This window comes from Leptonychotes weddellii, chromosome 8 (assembly GCF_054177405.1).
Source record: "Leptonychotes weddellii isolate Sample4059 chromosome 8, ASM5417740v2, whole genome shotgun sequence".
NCBI classification, from domain to species: domain Eukaryota; kingdom Metazoa; phylum Chordata; class Mammalia; order Carnivora; family Phocidae; genus Leptonychotes; species Leptonychotes weddellii.
In genome coordinates this window covers 113,248,965-113,271,732 of record NC_138376.1, presented here as the reverse complement: position 1 = coordinate 113,271,732, position 22,768 = coordinate 113,248,965, and the positions used below count along the sequence as shown (strand labels likewise).

Here is a 22,768-nt window from a genome sequence, read left to right as displayed (position 1 = left end):
CAGTGCCAGGATAACATAGGAAATCGGTCTCCTGTCTCTCTGTCATCTATTTACATGAAATGAAAAAATGAATGTCTTTATGTACTATTTCTATCATTTCTAATTAGAACTGTTTCAAGGTTTTGGGGTGCCTGGGTGGCTCAGTCGTTAAGCGTCTGCCTTCGGCTCAGGTCATGACCCAGGGTCCTGGGATCGAGCCCCGCATCGGGCTCCCTCCTCAGCCAGGGGCCTGCTTCTCCCTCTCCCACTCCCCCTGCTTGTGTTCCCTCTCTAGCTGTCTCTCTCTATGTCAAATAAATAAATAAAATCTTTAAAAATAAATAAAAATAAATAAAACCCTTTTGTTAAAAAAAAAAAAGTTTCAAGGTTTTACGTATAGGTAGAGATAGATCAGATGGCTCACCAGTCCTGTTTCTCATTTCCTACATTTCCCAATCCTTTGCAATTTGGCTGGTACTTTGTGGTGGTGTTTTGGACAATAGTATGTATGGGAATGTGTTGTGTCCTACCTCTAAGCTCATAAAACATCCTACGAGATACTTGTCAGCATGCTCAATCCTTCAGAGAAGATCTTAGGAAATGCTAATTGATGTGGTTTTGGAATATAGGTGAGGTTTGGTGAGGTGAAGTCCAGAGCTGATGACCAAGAAAGAATTCTTGAGACGTCTTTGGTGCAAAATGGTGGTTTATTAAAGCCCGGGGACAGGACCCGTGGGCAGAAAGAGCTGCCACAGCAGGGTTGTGAGGGATGGCTGATTGTATACTATGGGGTTGGGGAAGGGAAAAGAAGGGGACGTTTCAAAAGGATTTTCATATGTTAAAGAAGACTCACAGGATACCTCAGGCCTTGTCATTGTCAAGTTAGGGTTGTTTTTTCCTCTAGCAAGGCATTAACATGAAGATAGTTGGGAGCTTTCTGGAGGAACATAACACTGCCCACTTCAAGTATCTGTCAATGGGCTGCAGGTTATAAGGACATTTAATTGTATCTGCACTTCCTTCTGGAAGCTAGGTTATTGATAGAAATGCTTTGTTCTTATAGATTGCTAAGACATTTGTAAACTGAGGGAGACTCAGGAGACTCAGCCTTGCAGGATTGTGATCTCTGTTTTTCCTTTCCTTAGCTTCGGGGCAGCCAGGAGTGCCTGAGGAATGTCACATACATCCCATCTGGGGAAGGGGGTGTTGTGGGGTGTCAGCTTCTGCTTTGTCCTCAGATTGCCTTCTGTTACCTCATCAGTAATGCCACAAGAAGGAAGGAGCCAAAAATCCTTATTTAGCACATGCAAAGCCACTACTAAACTCCCGATCAAACTCTAGTATAAATGAGAAATATCCTTTGTTGTGTGATTTGGGGGTTGTGTAATCTTGTAGCCAGCACTGATTACTTCCTACTTGCTTTTTTGATAGTCTAGCTAGCACTGGTTGTTAACATTGACAAATATAAAGGTTATAATTCTTTTTTTAGGGTTTGGATTTCTTCTTTTATATCTTTAATCATTATAAACATACACATGGTAAATTACTTATAGATTATTTTTCTACTATCTTAAATCTTTGATACTTGATTCTTTTTTGTTGTTGTGATTTCTGCCTTTTTAAAAATATATTCTCACGTTTTAGGACACTTTTATTATGAGCCTATCCTTATCAGGGTTTTCTTTTCCACAGATCCCCCTTTCCCCAAGGCAATCGGTATTGAAAGAATGGTTTTTCAATGTTAATATGGAATTTTCTTTCTTTCAGAGATCCCAAATAAAGAAGCCATCCAGGAACCCATAGGTACTTTAAAATCAGATCTCGAACCTACTAAGTCTCAATCCCAAGGTTTCCATTTCTCAAGGAAGGTTTTTTATTTTTCAGCGGGACACTAAGCGTAGAAAATCTAACTTTCTTATAATCTAAAATTATAAAGCAGGTTTTCTTATTCACCTTTTTAAAAAGAATTAGGGGCGCCTGGGTGGCTCAGTTGGTTAGGCGACTGCCTTCGGCTCAGGTCATGATCCTGGAGTCCCTGGATCGAGTCCCGCATCGGGCTCCCTGCGGAGCAGGGAGTCTGCTTCTCGCTCTGACCCTCCCCCCTCTCATGTGCTCTCTCTCTCATTCTCTCTCTCTCAAATAAATAAATAAAATCTTTAAAAATAAATAAATAAAAATAAAAAGAATTAAACTTTTGGAAAGTCATGCCTTTATCCAAGGTTGGAACACTCCCTTTCCTCATTTGTCCTATATATATTAAAACAAAAGACTCTGCTTTCGTAAGATGGCTAAGCCTTCCCTAGGGAAGCTACAGCCTTAGTTTAGAGTTAAAACATTCTGACTTTCAGTTCCCTCCTCGTTTCTGGATGCTGAAGATTTTTATTTCTTTAGGTAGGCACTTGTAGGTATTATTCTTTTTATCTTAATCCACTATCTTGCTGAAAAAGAAAGTCTAAGAATATATCCATCGTAAAGGAGTATTTCTAAGCAGCATGTAAGAAAGATGACAGAAAGGTGACTAGAATAGTTTTCAGAAGAAAGGGAATTTTTCATAATATTAATAGAAAAATCAAGGCATAAAATAGCCCATTACCGTACCTCTGTTTTATTGGGGGTTGGTACAACTGTAGAGATAAAAAGAAATTCATGACTTTGTATCCATCAAAATCATGATAAAATTTAACTCATTCGGGAAGCTCAGTCTCTTAAAAGCTGTTTTTCTAACGGGAAGATCTAATTTCTTTTTTTTTTTCTTTTTTTTTTTAAGATTTTATTTATTTGCGAGAGAGAGAATGAGAGAGAGAGAGCATGAGAGGGAGGAGGGTCAGAGGGAGAAGCAGACTCCCCGCTGAGCAGGGAGCCCGATGCGGGACTCTCCCGGGACTCCAGGATCATGACCTGAGCCGAAGGCAGCCGCCTAACCAACTGAGCCACCCAGGCACCCGGGAAGATCTAATTTCTTTAAAAAAAATAAAGGCTCTGCTAAGATTATGTTTTGCTCTCCTTTTCATTCTGTCAAGCCTAAGTAAATATTCTGGCTCCCTCCCTAAAGCTATTAAGCTTTATCACTAATTGGCCTACCTTCCTTGTAACATGTCAAATTTGATTCTATCTATATTGAAGATCACTTAAAAAAGACTCTCATTTGAGGTATCTTATATCAGCCCAATAGCTCACCTATATGTTACACACACAATATAAACACAGTCAAATATAGCCCAATGTCAAATACACTGTAGACCTCACGCACGAATATGTTGCTTTTGAAACGGTCAGCACAGTATGCCTTTGACGCTTGCTGCCAGAACGTGCCTACGGCTATAGTATAGCGGAGACCCGTAATCACTCCAAGCACATTATTCCTGGTTTCATCAATTCTGAGAACAAGCTAATCTTTAAACACAGAAGTAGCTCAGGACTTTTGAAGATTTAGGAACTGGTAATACTGGGAAATAAATGTTGCCAAATTCTAAAAAACTCATATGTGCAAAGAAATCAAACCTATACACTAAAATATCAGGGGGGTACCCAGACTTATGTTATTCACATAGCAATATACCCAAGTACTAGCTAATGATTCAATCCATTAACATTACAAGTTGTATAAAAGATTTGAAAGATAACTATATCCTCAAAATATATGGCTAAACACTCCCTTCTACACAGTGAGTCTAAATATGCTATTGAGATAGAGGAAGTCTCACTGACATTTTTAGGAGAGGCTAGAAATCTGTAGACAAACATATTTATGGAAATTTATTATTTTAAAAAAACTTCACGTCAATGAGGAATGTTTATCACATAAAGCCTGTACATTCAAAATGCCAAATGATATTTTAAAGGAAAATGATGCTTGGAGGGAGAAAAAAAATTCCACAGAACCAGACAACAGGCTGATTTCCAGAGCGGATATATAAAATGTAAAGGTACTCCTGGGGAAAAGAGAAGCAACGGCAGAAAGGAAGCAAATTTATAACACCAGGTCAAGTTGGACAGAATAGTCTGACATGAAAATGATATATTAAGTAAGCAACAGATACAAAAGTGTTAAGATGATTATATATAATATATAATATATGTAATTAATAGATATATTAATTATATATATATAGTTGTGATTGAAATGAATCGATCATGATTAAAAGCCATTGAAAAATGTGAATGAGTGTTTGCAGAGGCAGGAAGTGGGCAAAATGGGTGAAGGTGGTCAAAAGGTATAAACTTCCAGTTATAAAATAACTAAGTCATGAGGATGCAATGTACAACATGACGACTATCGTTAATAATACTGTATCACATATTTGAAAGTTGCTAAGAGAGCAGATCTTAAAAATTCTCATTACAAGAAAAAAATTTTGTAACTATGTATGGTGATGGATGTTAACCAGACTTAACCATGGTGATCATTTCTCAAACTATGTATGGTGATGGATGTTAACCAGACTTAACCATGGTGATCATTTCTGTGGTGATACAAATATCAAATCAGTGTGCTGTACACCTGAGTTAATATAACACTATATGTAAATTATATCTCAGTTAAAAAAAGAAGTCAATGTACTAATTACAGAAAGAACCTCGAGGGGAGCATAGGGAGTTGAGATAGTATAATCTACAAGTAGGTACTGGAATTAGATTTGAGCAGTGGTAGTCCAAGCTTAAAAATCTGTAAGTCCGTTTTGGAAAAGAAGCTAAGTTTACCCTGTAAATGTCAAGAGACCAGAAACAGGCTTCATAAATGAGAAAGTGGCCAGAGTTACTCATGAGCTCCTAGTTTTGAACTAAGGCTCTCCCTATAGTTCATGGCAACAGACAATGTGCCACTTCCCTGTGATTCTATGAGGAAAGAGGCTGGCTAAGAGGGAAAAAATGGGAACGCGGGTGGCCTCTACCACAATGGGTGTGGTATCAGGAATAGCACTTCCCACATAGGGGAAAAGCCTTCAACCTCCCAGTGCTAAAACGTGGGTGGGGGGCAGGGTAATATAAAAATACACTTACTAATCAGAAAAGATTCTGTTTTTATATTGGAGCGGTGTGCCAGAGATGCCGGCACGTTGGTCCCTCAATCATTTAGTAACTGAATTGTGGATAGGTCCCAGGGTTTTCGGAGAGGTCAGACAGAGTTCAAAAGGAGAGAGATGGTCCTCAGAAACCTCAAAACAGCAGCTATTTGCCAACTGACAAGGAAGGCTTTCAATATTGTAACAACCGTCCTGTCCTTTTCAGTAGTGTATCACAACTGATGTCACAATGGGTAGGGAGTGACTCATTCTGGAAAACCATCCAAACCACATGGCAAAGAACAGTATACGTGAGTTTAAAATATCTACAAAATATGAACTAAAAAACTAACGTTAAAAAGGAAAGAAACAAATTTAAAATTACAAAGGACAGTCAGTAAATAAATTTAAAAAAGAAAAGAAAAGAATGCAGCAAACTTAAAAGGTTTTTAAATGTTTAGAAATACTGAAAAGATAAAGGAGGGAAAGTTCTGCCTTGCAACAAGTACGGAAAGATATTAAGCAAACAGGGCGCCTGGGTGGCTCAGTCGGTTAAGCGACTGCCTTCGGCTCAGGTCATGATCCTGGAGTCCTGGGATCGAGTCCCTCATCGGGCTCCCTGCTCAGCGGGGAGTCTGCTTCTCCCTCTGACCCTCCCCCCTCTCATGCTCTCTCTATCTCATTCTCTCTCTCAAATAAATAAATAAAATTTTTTAAAAAAAAGATATTAAGCAAACAAACAAAGACAAGATCAATAGGAACAAAGAGATATTGATTGGAAAATTTTAGCAATGACAACTTCAGCTGTTGAAAGAATAGACTAAATAAAGCTGAAGAAAGGAGAGGACTAGTGATTTAGAAGGTAGAATTTTTATTTTTTTTAAACTTTTTTTAAAGATTTTCATTTATTTATTGAGAGAGAGAGAGAATGATAGAGAGAGAGCATGAGAGGGAGGAGGGTCAGAGGGAGAAGCAGACTCCCTGCTGAGCAGGGACCCCGATGCGGGACTTGATCCCAGGACTCCAGGATCATGACCTGAGCCGAAGGCAGTCGCTTAACCAACTGAGCCACCCAGGCGCCCCAAGAAGGTAGAATTTTTAAAATCAAGTGTTGGAAACAGACTCTTAACTACAGAGAGCGGAGTGATGGTTACCAAAAGGGAGGTAGGTGGGTAGGGGGATGGGCTAAATAGGTGATGGGGTTGAAGGAGTGCACTTGTGATGAGCACAGGGTGCTGTACAGAAGTGTGGAATCACTATACTGTACATCTGAAACTAATATTACACTGTATGTTAATTGAATGGGATTCAAATATAAGCTTAAAAAAAGAAAGTATTTGTATAGATAAAGAGATAGAAAATGTGAACTAAGCAAATGGATAGATTGAAAAACTCCAGTGTATGCCTAAAAGAAGGCCCAGACAGATAATACAGTTAAAATGGGGGTGGGGAGAAATATGTGGAAATATAACTGCTGAAAAATGTTCAGAATTGATGGAAGATGTCTTCAGAGGGAAGAAAGTACATCAAGCAATAGCAAAGGATAAATGGGAGGTCAGGGGGTGGAAATCTGCATCTAGAAATATCAACTAAAACTGCAGAAAATTATGAAAATTAAAATCTATACACTGAAAGAAATGACAAATTACTTAAATATGAAAACAACCAAATTGACAGCAATAACAGTCACGGTAAAGGAAGGAAGTGATACCATCAAAGCTGAGGTAAAATAACTGTTGATCTTGAAATTAAGATCCAATTAAACTCTTATTTAAAAGTGAGGTAGACGGGGTGCCTGGGTGGCTCAGTCGTTCAGCGTCTGCCTTCGGCTCAGGTCATGGCCCCAGGGTCCTGGGATCGAGCCCCGCATTGGGCTCCCTGCTCGGCGGGAAGCCTGCTTCTCCCTCTCGCACTCCCCCTGCTTGTGTTCCCTCTCTCGCTGTGTCTCTCTCTGTCAAATAAATAAATAAAATCTTTAAAAAAATAAAAATAAATAAAAACAAAACTGAGGTAGAAACATTTATCTTAAATTACATAAAAACATTAAAATTGTGAGTTTACCATAATAGATTCCTATAAAAATATTGACTGAAGGATTTATCTCAGGAAAAAAGGAAATGAACTCAGATTGAAAGTGTGGACTACAAATGAATCAATACAACATTTTGGTAAAATTCTAAAAAGTATTTCCTACTAACAAATAATGATAACAATAACTTTGTGTTTTTAAAAGTTATCAAAAATAAATGAGATGGAAGAGGGAGTTCTGATGGACACTAGTGTGCCTGTTTTTTCTTTAGGAATAATGCTGAGTAACTGTAAACTATATAGGAAAGTATTTGAAGATAAATGTGTTTTAAAAAAACAAGGATTGTCTTAGTCAGTTTGGGCTGCTATAATACCATATACATGATACCATGGACTGTGTGGCTTATGAACAACAGAAATTTATTCCTCACAGTTCTGGAAGCCAAAAGTCTGACATCAAGGTGCCAGGATGGTCAAGTTCTAATGAGAGACTTCCTCTGGGTTGCAGATGGCCAAGTCCTCATTGTGTCCTCACTTTAAAAAAAGATCTATTTATTTATTTGAGAGAGAGAGAGAGTGCATGAGTGGCGGGATGGGCAAAGGGAGAGAGAGAATCTTCAAGCAACTCCCCACTGAACACGGAGCCCCACACGGGCCTCGATCCCACAACCCATGAGATCATGACCTGAGACAAAATCAAGAGTCAGATGCTTAACTAAGTGAGCCACCCAGTTGCCCCTCTCTCTGTCCTCTTCTTAAAAGGACGCTAATCCCACTCATGAGAGCATCACACTCACAGACCTCATTACCTCTCAAATACCCCATGTCCAACACCATTACATTTGGATTAGAGTTTCAATATACAAATTTTAGGGTAAACATTCAGTCCATTGCAAAGACACTTCAAGAAATAAAACATAAAACTTCCAAACTGAGAAAGAACAGAAAGAGTGGACTTGACATTAGGGCACAACTCAGTGTAAACTCTGCCTTAGGTAGACAGGACATTGAGAATGCAGAATTCTTTTAGTGAAGATCAAATCAACGAATCTGTCTGGAGACTAAGACATTTTAGAAAAATACTGTTTCAGAATGAAAAGGAATCTCAATCAACCAACAGTTCACTTATTTTTAACTAACATTTATTGAACACCTGCTCTGTGACAAGCACTGTGCTAGATGATAGGGTTACAGACTCATAAATACATGTTTCTTCTCTTGAGTTTATTTTGGAATTCAAACAGGTAAACAGATGATGTCAATATAATGTAGTATATGCAGAAATGGAAGCATTCACAGATGGCATTGTGCCCAGTGTAAGGCAATTAGGAAAACGTCCTGCGATAAATAGCATCTGAGTTTTTTTGAAGGATAACGAGAAATTTTCCAGGTTGTAAAAGCAGAAAGGGCATCAGTAAGAAAAGAGAATAGCGTAAGAGACAGTACAGAGGAAAGAAACAGCAGAGTGGGTGCAGAGAACTATGAGCTTTTCAGCACTGCATGAGCAAATACTATAAAGCAGTGGGGAAATTAGGTTGGAAAGAAATACAAGGTAAGCAGGGAGGGAGCTCCCCACTGAGGGCCTTGCTGATGAGCTCGGCCCTTATTTTCTAGATAGTGTTGACTTCGTCCATTGTACAAAGATGAACATTATATTCTTAGATATATATTAAGTAACGTTTACCCATAATGGGCCATTGATTTAAAATAGGAAGCTTGGGGAACACTCAAGTTTCAATACAACTCAAAAATGAACACAAAGATAATAATTATGAAAATGTGACTTAAAATAATCCTCATCACATCTGTAAGTTACATTCTTTTAATTAAAAGTCTTATAACAAAACGTCTCTACTACATCAAAAACCAATATTTAAGAAGATAATATATATTGGCAATTACATATAACTTGGGATTTCACTTTTAGGGAAAGAATTGTATCCATATTTGCAATATATTATTTGTGGATATATATTTGTAAATACTGCTTCAAACCCTCCCATCTTAATATTTAGAAATAAAATGTAAGATTTAGGTAATAAACCTAAGAGATGCCATGTTCATTTCAGTTGCAATAACAGGGACTGAATTTATCCTCCCACCTAAGGCAACCAAAAACCTGAGCAAAACACATGAAACTGGTTTTCAGACAGACATCAAGTGATGAAAGATGGTGATTTTGAAAAGATAGGAGCCAAATGAGGTGAGCCTTATAACTGCCTCAGCTTACGGTTGTGAGAGAGTTTGGGGCTGCAGTGCAAGGAGAGGTCATCGAGGCATATCTCAGCAGATTCCTTGACTAGAGGAGCAGGAGGTGAGAGTCTGGGGGAGACCATAGCAGCTAGAGTTTGCAGGACAGAGACCAGAACAAAGAGCTTCCCAGAAAACTACTGAGATCTTCAGAGGGTTACCCATTCCATATATATATATTTTTTAAGATATTTATTTATTTATTTATTTGACAGAGAGAGAGGGAACACAAGCAGAGGGAGTGGGAGAGGGAGAAGCAGGCTTCCCCCCTGAGCAGGGAGCCCGATGCGGGGCTTGATCTCAGGACCCTGGGATCATGACCTGAGCTGAAGGCAGACACTTAACGACTGAGCCACCCAGGCGCCCCTCCATATATATTTTAGTATGAGTTTTTCCATTTCTGCAAAAAACAAAATCACTGATATTTTAATAGGAATTGCATTTAATCTGTAGATTGCTTTGGGTAGTAATGACACTAAAATGTCATTAAGTCTTTCAGTCTACGAACATGGGATGTGTTTCTATTTTTTTATGCCTTTAATTTCTTTTAGCAATGTTGTGTAGTTTTCATTGTACAAGTCTTTCACCTCCTTGGTTAGGTTAGTTCCTAAGTATTTTATTCTTCTTGGTGCTATTGTAAATATTGCTTTTGTCATTTTCTTTTCATATTATTCATTGTTCATGTATAGAAATGCAACAGATTTTCATGTGTGAAATCTGTGAAAACAGATTTTTGTGAACTTTGTATCCTGCTACTTTGATGAATTTATTTATTCTAAAAGGTTTTTTGTGGCATCTTTAGCATTTTCTACATGTAAGATCATACCATCTGCAAACAGAATTCTACTTTCTCCTTTACAATTTGGATTATTTTCTTTTCTTGCCTACTTGCTCTGGCTAGAACTTCTAGTCCTATGTTGAACAGAAATGGTTAAAGTGAGCACCCTTGTCTTGTTCCTTATCTTAGAAGAAATGCTTTTAGCCTTTCATCATTGAGTATGATATCCTCCATGGGCTTTTCATATATGGTTTTATTATGTTGAGGTACTTTCCTTCTGTTCTTAGTTTGTTGAGTGTTTTTATCATGAAAGGGCAATGAATTTTGTCAAATGCTTTTTCCTAATTAATGGAGATAATTGTGTGGGTTTTATCTTTATTCTGTTTATATGGTATATCATATTGATTTTTTTCATGTGTTAAACCATCCTTGCATTCCAAGAATAAATCCCACTTGGCTGTGGTGTATATTCTTTTCACTACATCACTGAATTCTGTTTGCAACAATATGCTGTGTTAAAAACAAAAACAAAAACAAAAAAAAACACCCTAGTAGCTGGAGAAAAAAAAAGACACATATTACATGCAGAGGAACAAAGTAAAAGGAAAAACAGCAAATTTCTCTTAAAAACAATGTAAGTAAATGGGGAATATCTTTTAAAAAATTAAAAGGAAAAAAATCTGTCAAGCTAGAATTCTACACCTAGCAAAAATATTTCTAAAAAGTGAAAGTGAGATAAACACTTTTTTCTGACATAAAGAGCTGAAAGCATTCATCAGCAGAAAATCCTTAGCACAATAAAAAAATAAAAGAAGGCCTTTAAGCAAAAGAAAAAAAATGATACCAGATGGAAAATCAATAAGGCTGCAGAAGATACAGTATATAGAGCACTATCCAAATTAGAACAATATCCATTAAAATTGACCTAATTGACATTTATAGAACATTTCATCACAACAGGATGCACATTCTTTTCAAGAACACACATTATATTTATGAAGATAGACTACAATCTAAGACACAGAATATCTCAACAAATTTAAAAGAATTCAAATTATAAAAAGTAATCATCCCTAACCAATGGAATTACACTAGAAATCACTAAGAAAAAAATCTAGAAAATTCTAAGATATTTAGAATTTAAACAAAACACTTCTGATTAACCAATATGTTAAAGAAGAAATAAAAAAATAAGTTAGAAAGTATTTGAACTGAATAAAAATGAAGAAAACATTAAAATTTACAGAATGCTACTAAAGCAGTACATAAGGGAGAAATGATAGCACAAAATCCCTATATTAGGAAAGAATCAAAGTCTCAATATATTCAGTTTCTACATTAAACTGGTAAAATCTAAAGTAAGTAGAGCAAGGAAATTATTAGATCAGATCAACAGAAATAGAAAATGGAAAAATGACAGAGAAAAATCAATGAATCCAAAATCCAGTTCTTTGAGATCATCAAAATTAATCAAACTCTGGTCAGATTGATCAGGAATATAAGATGGAAGACACAAACTACCAATAACAGAAGTCAAAGTGGGGACATCACTACTGATTCTAGACATTAAAAGGAGAATAAAGAAATATTACAAACAACTCTAAGTCCATATATGCAATAACTTAGATGAAATGGAACAATTCCTTGAAGGATATAAACTAAGAATAACTCACTAAAGAACTGACAGGTTGGATTAGAGATACTGAATATCCCTGTGTCTATTAAAGAAAGTAAATTTATCGTTAAAAACTTCCCTACGAAGAAAAGTCCAGGTCCAAACAGCTTCACTGGTGAAGTGTCCAGGTCCAAATGGCTTCACTGGTAAAGTCTCCTAAATATTCAAGGAAGAAATAATACCAATTCTACACTACCTGCTAGCAACAACATGGAAGAATATGAAAATAAGATAAATATAATGAATGAAAAAAACCATACAAAGAGTATGCATGATTCCATTTATATAAAACTCTAGGAAAATGAAAACTGATCTATAGTGACAGAACACAAAAGAGGGGTTGCCTGGAGACTGGCATGAGGAAGGGACAGAAGGTAGGGATCACCAAGAAATCACAGAAACCTTTTTGAATGGTAAATCTGTTCATTGTCTTAATCATGTTGATGTTTTCATGTGTGTAGATGTACTTCAGAACTTATCAACACATATCCTTTAAATACATGGAATTTACTGTATGTAGAATTACATCAATAAACCTTTTTAGGGGTGCCTGGCTGGCTCAGTTGGTTAAGTGTCTGCCTTTGGCTCAGGTCATGATCCCAGGGTACTGGGATTGAGCCCCATGTCAGGCTCCCTGCTCAGTGAGGAGTCTGTTTCTCCCTCTTTCTCTGCCCCTCCCCCCACTTGTGCTCTCTCCCTCTCTCTCCCAAATAAATAAATAAAAATTTTTTTTTAAATTTAAAAAATAAACCTGTTTTTAAAAAAGAAAGAAAAAGAGGGGTGCCTGGATGGCTCAGTGCATTAAGCATCCAACTCTTGATCTCAGCTCAGGTCTGTGATCTCAGAAATAAAAAGAAAACAAGCCTGGGGATTATAAAAGGCAAATTAAGGAAATTCCAAACAACATACTATGATAGCAATATTATCTGTTCCTAGAGTCATAATACATAGTAAAATTAAATCCACATTTTATGGTATATTTGATTACTGAGTTATGTGCAATAAAATATATTTTGTCTACATATTTTGTCTTTCATGTATACCTATTCCTGGTAAATTAAATATCCTGAATAATTTGGAATTGGGAAGAAGTCAAAACTATCTTTATATATAATGAAAGTAGTCCATAATTGTATTAAAATGTATTTTATAATCCAATTATTAATAAAACATGAATAAATAATTTTTTAAAACTTAAAAACACATTAATCACATACCTTGCAAAGATGACAAAATGATTTTTTAAAAATTCTTAAATCAATTAAGAAGATTAAATAACACAATAGAAAATGTCTAAGAGTTGAAACCTTTAAAGAAAACTTTAGCTGGTTCAAAGTCATTAGAGACTTTTAAGCAAAAAAAAGAAAAAGAAAATCAGAAGCTGATTTACATATACACAGTTCTATATGTGCTTTAATTAGATTATTTCCACTGTGGGGATTAAAACTTCAATACAATGAGGGTTTGGAATTTTGCCATTGTTTTCTTCAAGCATGCTGTTCAGAGTAAAGACACGATTTTATTCATAGTGGGAGGCAGTTTATTTGTCCACTGTGCAATCAGCATGCGTTCTTAAGTAGTGTCAGCTAATACCCCGAAGGAATTAGAATATGAACAGCATTACACAATTGACTTAATTTGGGTTGGGGCATTCTGAGCCGTACTCTTCAGAAACCTCACATATGTAAGGAAATAAACTGCGATCTTAAAAAATTCTCAATTAAAAATAGTTAAAGCCAGGTTGTCGTGCTGACCTTTTATTCCCTTGGTTTTATTAAAATTAAATAATTGGACACTTAATTTTAAAAGTTCACCATTTATCTGTTTTTTTCAATACATTGTGCTTGAGTAAATACGAAGATCGGTAAGACTCGGTTTCAGTTCTCAAATAACTTAAAATTAGTGAGAATCAATACACACAGTATGAAAACTGCAAAGGCAAAAGTGAAAGGGCTTAAAAAAGTTAAAAACCATGTGCTTTATCAGCACAGAAGAGGGGGAAAATGGTTTCCAACTTAGCAAATCGATGATGGCTGCAAGGAAAAGCAGGTCTTAAGATATTCATAGAATGGCAGGGTAGGCTGAAAGCAATTATAAGCAGAGAAAAGAGGATGGGAAAGGCACAGAGGTAGAAAAGTGGAAGAATGTCCATTGTATGTTAGTGTTGGGTTGGTAACAGAGAATAGGAGGGAGTCAGAGTGGGCTATGGCCCTGCCAACTAGCTCACGTGCTTTCTCTCGCTCTCTCTCTCTTTTCCTTCCTCCTCCCTTCCTTCTTTCTTTCTTTTGTAAAGCAGGAACATCCTACTAGTGGAATAGTGTGTTGAGAAGATTACTAACTATACTGCATATAAAGAAGATCGGAAAGAGACTGAAGGAAGAAAGCAAGGAAGTTGGAATGCTTTCTCAGTGCTTCTATCTGGAGTTATTAAAAGGCCCAAACTAGAAAATGACAGGGAAGAAAAGGAAGGGTGAGCCAGGCTAGAGAAGCAATTTGAAGGTAAAATCAAAAGAACATAGAGACCAACTGGATGCAATGGGCGGACAGGGGAAAGTCAAGCATGACTGAACTTCGGAGTGTAAGCGAGGATGGTAGTAAGATTCTTTAAAATGAACCACGCGGGAAATACGTACATTTGGGAGAAAAAAATGACCTCCATTTTGGACATATTTAACTTGGAGCAGTAGAGCACCTCCAAGTGGATTTGTCCACTTGAACTTGAGCTCAATTACATGATAAGGACCACAGATGCTAATTTAGTCCACTTTAATCAGCAATGACTGTTTTAGATGATCAAAAGGGAGATAAGAGTGTCAATGAGAGAAGTGAGTAAGACCACTGCAGAATGACTTAGGCAGGCCATGATTAATGATCAAGGCAGGGGAAGGCCAGGGAGAAAAGAGACGTCTGGGAAAGGGCAAGAGAGGTGAGATTCAGCCGGGGAGCCACATGCTTCCCTGTGAGGCCGCTGAACTCTCTGGAGAGACAGGAGGAGCTGGGAGAGCAGAAGGAGAGGCCTCTGAGTCCGCTTCTCCGGCCCCAAGTTAAAGTACCCAGGGCACTAGGACCTTACGCTTCTGCCATTTCCCAGGATCTGACACCTTCCAGCAGCAAAGCTGATATTTATAAAGAGCAAGCACAAAACATGTTTGTTTAGTTTTTTTTTTACTGCAACTCCAGCTAGTTTCCTCATGACCTCATTCTTTGTCGATGGTGCAAACCAGTCCTTAAGTCCTCCCGGACTTTGACCCAGAATGAAGCAAACATGGGGCTGGTTCATTCATTATAACAGTACATAGAAAGGGCCCTGTTGGCCGTGTGTGCAGTACAGCCTTCACCTTTGACCTTGACTTTACCTGCTTACACTCTCACTGTGTTTCTGGCTCATACCTGGGACCAAAGCAAGCAAAACAACTCAAGAGTTCCCGCTTCCCCTCCTTTTGCCTCCGGATCTACAAGGTTTTACGAGCTGGAGACTTTCTCACTAATTTATAACTAACCTCAATAGGTTTCCTCCCCTCAGATTCAGTAGGTAGCTCCTCCAAATACCCTCCTAAGCAGTTGCACTCAGAAACAAATGCTGCAGAGAGTCTGAAGATGAAGAGAACAGAGAGGCTCTGGGCTGACCTGGCCTCTGAGAGTCTCCAACGGAGGCTGTGGATGGCAGCCATGACCCCGAAGAAATGAGCGTGGAAAAGGCATGCTGATTTTTTTAAGAACTACAACCAGAGTAATATATGTAAGTTTGATATTCATCCTATCAGAAGGATGGCATAAAAATAATTACAAAATACTTGGATCACCTCATTTGTTTTGACACCAGCAAAAACAAAAAACAAACAAAAAACCCCCATTCAAAATAGAAGTATGTTTGCTTTAAACACGTGGCATGTGTGAATGCAGCCCTACGAATTAGCAGAGTTGCAGTCCCGAACTTGGAATTAATTAGCCTGGACCTATCCTGAAAAGGAATGTTAACACAATTTCAAAGACCTACTTGGACACTTCTTAGGACAACATATGGGTACCTTTGTTGAGGGTGATAGTGATATTTCTATCCAATCTTTCACATTACACAGAACATATCAAATTATACAACTCATATTGAAGACTTATTTTTAATGTCTTAGATACACTTTTTTAGTCATTTTATCTCACACCAAGTAGTATAATCAGTTTATAGATTATGTAATCCCTTGAATTAAATAACCTGTGACCTGGAAATGTCAAAGAAATATTAAAGTCAATTAAAATATTTTTAAATCATCACCTTTGATAAATGCAGTATTAGTTTGCACATCTCGAAGCATTAGCCACAGTGCTACTAGTTTCAAAGTACACATCTGATTATGTTTTTAGGGAACAATGAAATACAAATTCCATGAGTTTATAAACTTAAATCTTTTTAAGGTAACTTCTACTTCTCTAATAATGTTACTAAGTCAACTTTAGAGGGAACCATTTCTTCTCCACAACTAAACAAACTAAAAATTGGGTGATCTTAAAAAAAAAAAAAAAATAGATTTCACTGCCAGAAATGATTCTTAAACCATATCAAATCTTAATAAATTCTTAAATGCTCAGATTAGGTTTATTTTAAAGGGAGAGCCAGTGGCATACCCCAGGACGAATGCAGAACTTCCATCTTCATTAAGCAGAAATTTGGGGCTGAGATTTTATATTTAAAGATATGCAACAGACATTTACATAATGCCCTGGGGTGCGCCAAGGGTTACCCTGTGTTCGGGGGTATGACCGACAGGCCCTCTTCCCTCTGGGCTCTCGAAGCCCCACTCAGGTTCTAACCCAGAAGGCTTTATGACCAAGCCATCAGAAATTTGTCATATAATTTTATTTACACTTTTCTCTTGGCTTTCCAGACAGGGTGGCATCATTACCTGGACATTACAACAAATATTACCACTGCAACTGAAGATCAGAAATTTGCCTTTTGTGGTCTTTGACCACAAAATTGCCTTACAGATCAGCTCTGCACCCATCTTTAAAAATGTCCCTCACTGGGGCAACTGGGTGGCTCAGTCGGTTAAGTGTCTCCCCTCGGCTCAGGTCATGATCTCAGGGTCCTGGGATCGAGCCCCACATCGGGCTCCCTGCTCGGCGGGGAGTCTGCTTCTCTCTCTCCCTCTGCCCCTTCCCCTGTTCATGCTCTCTCTCTCTCAAATAAATAAAATCTTAAAAAAAATAAAAACAACAAAAATATCCCTCACTAGTAGCTGGAAGGGAGGTGGGTGGGGGAAAGGGATAATTGGGTGATGGGTACTAAGGAGGGCACCTGATGTCAGGAGCCCTGGGTGTTATATGCAACTGATGAATCACTAAATTCTACCTCTGAAACTAATTTAAAAAAATGTCCCTCACTATCATCGAGAGTTCCCCTTTAATAATGTCCCTTACTGTCATCGAGAGCTCCCCAAATCAGGTATTCCCCATTACCTCAGAACACCACTCATTTCTTGCTACTATGATTCTTAATCCATCATAAAGTCCATGCAGACAATTGTTGAATTATTCTTCATAAATCATCATTTTAATATAGAAACACATCTCTGTTTTCCCTTACAGTTCAAATCCCTTAATAAAGTTTAAATCCCTGAATCTGTCCCTCTCATTCTGCTGCATATTCATTTTAGATGCTTTGGGGACCAGTCCATTCAGACACAGACTCTACACCAGCCATCTGGTTGGCTTTCTATGCCGTACACAGCCCCATAGCCTGCCCTGACCATCTCACTAACCTGTGCCTTCTGAATTGGGGATTAGCTGGTCAAGGAGTGAGGACAGACCAGCTCCGGTTGGAAGTGATCTTTCTCTCCTCTCCCTCATAGAGCCATCACTATAGGACTCTCATGATGTCTCTCATCTAATCCCATGCCAACATCTGGCTCCTTCAATTATTTCCAAAAAGTACTCCCTGACCAATGTGGCATCATCATATACTTCCTAGTTACTTCTGTGTGATGTTTTTCCTCCCAAATCACATATCCCTGGAGAGAAGGTACCATGTTTCACAATTCCTTGTCCTCTCAGACCTACCAGTGACTTGGGCATGAGAAATACTCATTGAACAGTTGAGAAATGGACATAAAGAATAAGCTTTCCTCTAAGGAAGCTTCTGTCACAGGAGCTAACCTTTTAAATTTGTTAATTGACCTTAGTCGCTGGGGTCCAGAGAGGTTATCCGGGGAAATCACAAAACTCAGTGTGAAACCTGCTTTCTCTCTTACCTTTGCTTTCCTGTGTGGAGCTGTGAGGACAGGACATGGTGCCATAGGGCACCTTCCGACTCTCTTATGGGGAATTTCTTCCCTGATCTCTGAAGGTGGAAGAACATATTATCTACCAACCACTGTGGCATGTTTTCATTTAATCTGCTCTCCCTCTTGAACCTCTGATAACCAAGAACCCACTTAATTTAATCCTCAGTAAGATATATATTCTTCTATTTTATGTTGCTTTTATAACACTGATCACAATTCGGCTTTTGAAATAGTCCTGTTCTCAAATTTTCATATGGACTGATATGTTGTTCTTTTTTGAGAAGTCTATAAAATATTTAGATGTGCGTTTCAGTCAGTAAGGTTAGATTATTGAGCATTATGAAATACATTTCATTCTCTTCTGGAAAGAGGGTTAATGATATTTCATCATCATTAAGAATCTAGAAGGTTGCATAATTCTTGTTAGTTTAACAGATTATCTATTTGTTTGAGCTTGGTTTGAATGTGCTATTGGAACTGAAACAAAATTTTGTTTATTATAAACACCAAATTGTGTCTCTATCTCAAACTGCCCATTAAAGTTCCAAATAATTTGGTGTTTAAAAGTATAAGCTTTAACACTTCTAATAACTACTAATACTTAAAAGGCATACTTTCTTTTCTTTCTTTTAAGTTAGCCATGATCTACACAAAGGCTTATATTTAGTACTTCCAAGAAAATCAAAGTTTTGACTTAGTGTCACTATAAATCCTTCTAATAGCATCTAACTAATGAAAGTATCTTTGACTCGCCTATTAGTTTTCAAATTGATTAAGTTAGACTGGTTTATAATTTCTAATTATCACTAGATATTTGATAATGAAAGTTAAAATTTGTGACAGTTGTTATGACAATTATTGTTCCTGAAAACAGAATTTTAAAAAGATAACTTCTACTGGAAAAATGATTTAAATTGAAGTGTTAAATACTTAACTGTAACAAAATTCCCTCACCCACTGTGGACATAGTGAAGTTCTTTTAAAAATCTGATGAAGTCATGCAAGTTTAGAGCTGGAGGGAAAAATAAAGCAGAAAAGGGAGGACAGAGGGTGTTGGGTCTTTAATTAGGTGGTTCTTCATTTAAAGAAGAAAAACACTGAAAGTCAGAATAGAAAAATGACATGTCCAATATCACAAAAAATAAGTGCCAGAATGAACCCTATAAAAGAGATTCCATCCTTCCTGAGACAGGAAAATAGACAAATGATAACAGGTGAATCTAAAGACTGACAACTCAGTTACCTGGCATAACTTTTCTTGGTGATTCAAAGTCATATTGATGTGTGAATTTGGTCAGAGCTGGACATAGATGACTCTGCTTTCTCAGTTGTAACATCTCAGTTTTTGTACTTTGCCATCAGCAGATCAGATTAGAAAGGGAAGGAGAACCACCAGGCTTTAATCCAATTCAGAAGAAATGGAAACCAAGCTAGGTCACTAAACTATGAGCTCACTTAATCAACAAGTGGAAATGCTCAGTAATGGCCACCACTCTAGGCAAGAGCCAGACATGGTATTTGTCCCCATTAGGACACATAATTTGAGGGAATAAAAGAGATATGCTGGAGATTGCTATTTTCAAGGCTCTGAAGACCCTTTCTCTCATTTCCATATCTAGGAACATGTTAGAGTTGGTTGCATTTATTGGATGTGTAACCATAAGTTACAGTAAAATGATATAGAAAAGCTTACTGTAAATGTCCCCAGCCTATTTCAAGTGACAATTACACTGAAGGCTTGATAGACTTTGATCCCTAGGCCCCATGCTGGGTGACAGCTTATCTTTTGATGATGACTTAGCCTGGTACCTATGATTAAATTTTCAGTAAAAATTTTGGAGGGAGACTTGATTTATAATAAACTTCACATTTTATCATATAATGCTAAAGCAAAATCTAATGGTTTGATGTTTAATGCTCAATAGTTTCTAGCAAAGCCTAGATATTGTATAACTATTTGCTTTTACTCTTCTATTTTCATAAATAGACACATACAGTTTTATTGATATAATTTCAACTCAAATATTTTCTGGAAGAAATGAACATGTTGGAAATAACATTATCATCTCAAAAAGAAATGGGAAGTACTCATGAGGAAAGAGTTACAATCTTACCAGCAAGCACCTTGTCTCTCATGTCTTTCCCATGGGAGTTAACAATCTCATCTCTTTCAGGATATAAACTCTCTAAAGTCAAAGATTTTCCCCAAAGCTCCTTAAGAGTTGTGAGTCTTCAACGTGCATTAATTATAACCATCATTGACTAAGGTTTTTTTTTTTTTTAAATATTCAAAAATTCTGTTGCAACCCTGTTTATAAACTCTTATTTAATTACTGTCATTCACTCATTAAATAAGCATTTTTGAGTGTCTGCTATGTACAATCCAAGAATCACTTGATTCAATAGTGTATAAAATAAAAAAGAAGAAGTTCTGTCCTTATGGAACTTACATTCTATCAGGAAGATATATAAATAAATATAATTTTTAAAAAGTAAAATATATAGTATGTTAAATGAATAAAAATTTCAAGAAAAATAAAGCAGCAAAAGAAAATAGGGAGGGATTTTTTTGGCTTTCCCAAGAAAATAGGGGTTGTGATTTTAAACCAGTTGGCCAAAGAAGCTGACACAAGAAAATGACATTTAGGTACACACCTAAAGGAGGTGAGGGAGAAAACCATATAAAAATCTGGGGGGAAGAACTTTCCAGCAGTGGAAATAGCCAAGTGCAAAGGCTCTGAGGTAGGAACAACACAGGGGTGTTCCAGGGAGTGGAGAGACTACTATGTGAACAAGGGAGTGGTAAAGTTAGAAGAGTAATAGGGGTCTGATCCTATAGGGCCTTGTAAGACTTGGACCTAGAAGAATGGAAATCATTAGTAAATGCTGAAATGACCAGACTTACAAGATCTTGTTAAAATCACTTATGTATGTAATACAGTGCCTGGAATTTAAGTTAATAAAATGAATGGATTATCTGCTAGGTAGCTGGAAGCCTGCTTATGAACAAAAGCAGAACTGGAAACTAGAGAATCAGGAACATGGGGGTGCGTGTAGGAAAGGAGTTACATCAGTAACATGAACTATATATTTATATAGTTTTAACTTTTTAAAATTATTTTACTTCGGATGTCATCTGATAAAAGTTCTTTAGTTGTTGGACGAGGCCGATAGAAACTAGGGACTCGCCATTAAGCATTGAGGACAAAGTTCTTTCTGTCTCTCTAGTCTGTGTCTGTCTCTCTCTGTCATTATTGGGGCCAGGAAGATGTGACCCTAACTGGACATCCTTTGAGCTATGCCTCTTTCGTCAGGCAGCTGCACCCCAGGACGTGCCTGGATGGGCTAAGAAGGAGGGGAGGGGCGGGAAGAGTGGGAGTTTCACCGAGGGAAACCGGAAGAAGTGCAGCTGGGCACCTGAGGCAGGGAAACCAGGGGCTCTGGGAAGGGGGCGGATGGAGGCAGGCATGGGGAAGGAACGGGAACAAGAATCTCCCAAAAAAGAGAAGCTGCGAGGAGGCCAGTCCCACTCCCGCCCTGGCAGAGCTCGCTGCCGGGAAGAAGCCCCATTTCCAGTGGTAAGGCCAAGGGTTAGGCCAGGGGTGGGACAGGCAGGCAGAGGTCCCTTACTCTTTAGATTTATCCGATCCGTGCGCCGAGTTGATACGATGCACCTCTTTCTTTTTGGTTTGTTTGGAGGCCATGGTAGAGGCGGCCCCGGGCCCCGGGCCCCGGGCCCCAGGCCCCAAGTGTGGACAGAGCTGTGAGCGAGGAGCTGGCTGCGGGACGCGCTCCGCGACGCTGTTGTCAAGGAGACGGCGGCCGAAGGGCCGCACCCGAGGGGCGGGTCCCCCGCGGCTCTAACGCCGCGGCTCTGGGGGCGACGACTGGGGACGCCCGAGCGGCGAGCTCGGGTCTCCACATCCGGGTGGTCTAGGGGTTGGGTGTCGGGAGGAATCCCGGGGGCCCGGCAGCTCTGATAAACTGCAGCTCTATCAGGTCCACTCTACCTGGCTTTGCTCTTCAGTTATTTGAAGACGGCTTATGATGCGATGTCGCCTCTCCCCAGGTCTTCTCTCTGCTGAACCAGTTCTTTCAGTTGTAACTAAGGAGGCAATATGGACGCTCTGAATTTGCTAATGGCTTGAAAAGGGCGGGTCCTGAAGAATAGAGTGGGTGCGGGGGGGATCCCTGCACGGAAGGCAAGATCCATGACACCCTTAGTTGCTCAGGTTTAGCTAAAAATGAATGAAGTCTGTGATGAAAAAGTCCAATGTCTCCGTTGTTCATGTAAAAGAATAAATCCGAGTCATAGAGTCGAGAGGCCCTTGATACACTCACTTGGAAAGGCACTGGAGCCAGAAGAAACAAACCAAGACCTATTAAGGTTCAAGCCTAATGCTCAGCCAGCCCATAGCGGTATTTATTAGTTGCCTTGGGCAAGTTTTTCCTTTTGAGCTTCATTTACTCATTTGTAAACAGGAGGTGCTAATATCTAACTCACGGTTCTCTCCTGAAAATAAATATGTATGTAAAATGCACACAATGAAAGCATGGCAAATAGGGGGCCCCTGTTTCTGAGATGAAGCTTAAATGCCAGCAAGGAGCAGGCAGATGCCCTGAATCAATGAAGCCCGGCGATGCTTAGACTGGAAACACTTTAAAACTTATTATAACAAAGCAAAATATTGTGTGGGCCCAAAACAACCTCCCTATAGTGAGATCTGACCATGCACAGACCTGAGGTTTAGAACCCCTATAAACATCTCCTATATAC

At 38.3% G+C, this 22,768-nt stretch overlaps 1 protein-coding gene across 1 annotated transcript in view; it reads right to left on the bottom strand.

Moving 5' to 3' along the window:
- The window catches only part of ADGB (androglobin), a 141,238-nt gene extending 118,772 nt beyond the window's left edge, over positions 1-22,466 (bottom strand). Inside the window, exon 1 of the mRNA XM_081829380.1 lies at positions 21,622-22,466. Within this exon, the coding sequence (XP_081685506.1) occupies positions 21,622-21,695 (74 nt within the window). The 5' untranslated portion in view covers positions 21,696-22,466. The remainder of the gene's footprint in view (positions 1-21,621) is intronic.
- Between the last annotated feature and the right edge of the window lie 302 nt (positions 22,467-22,768).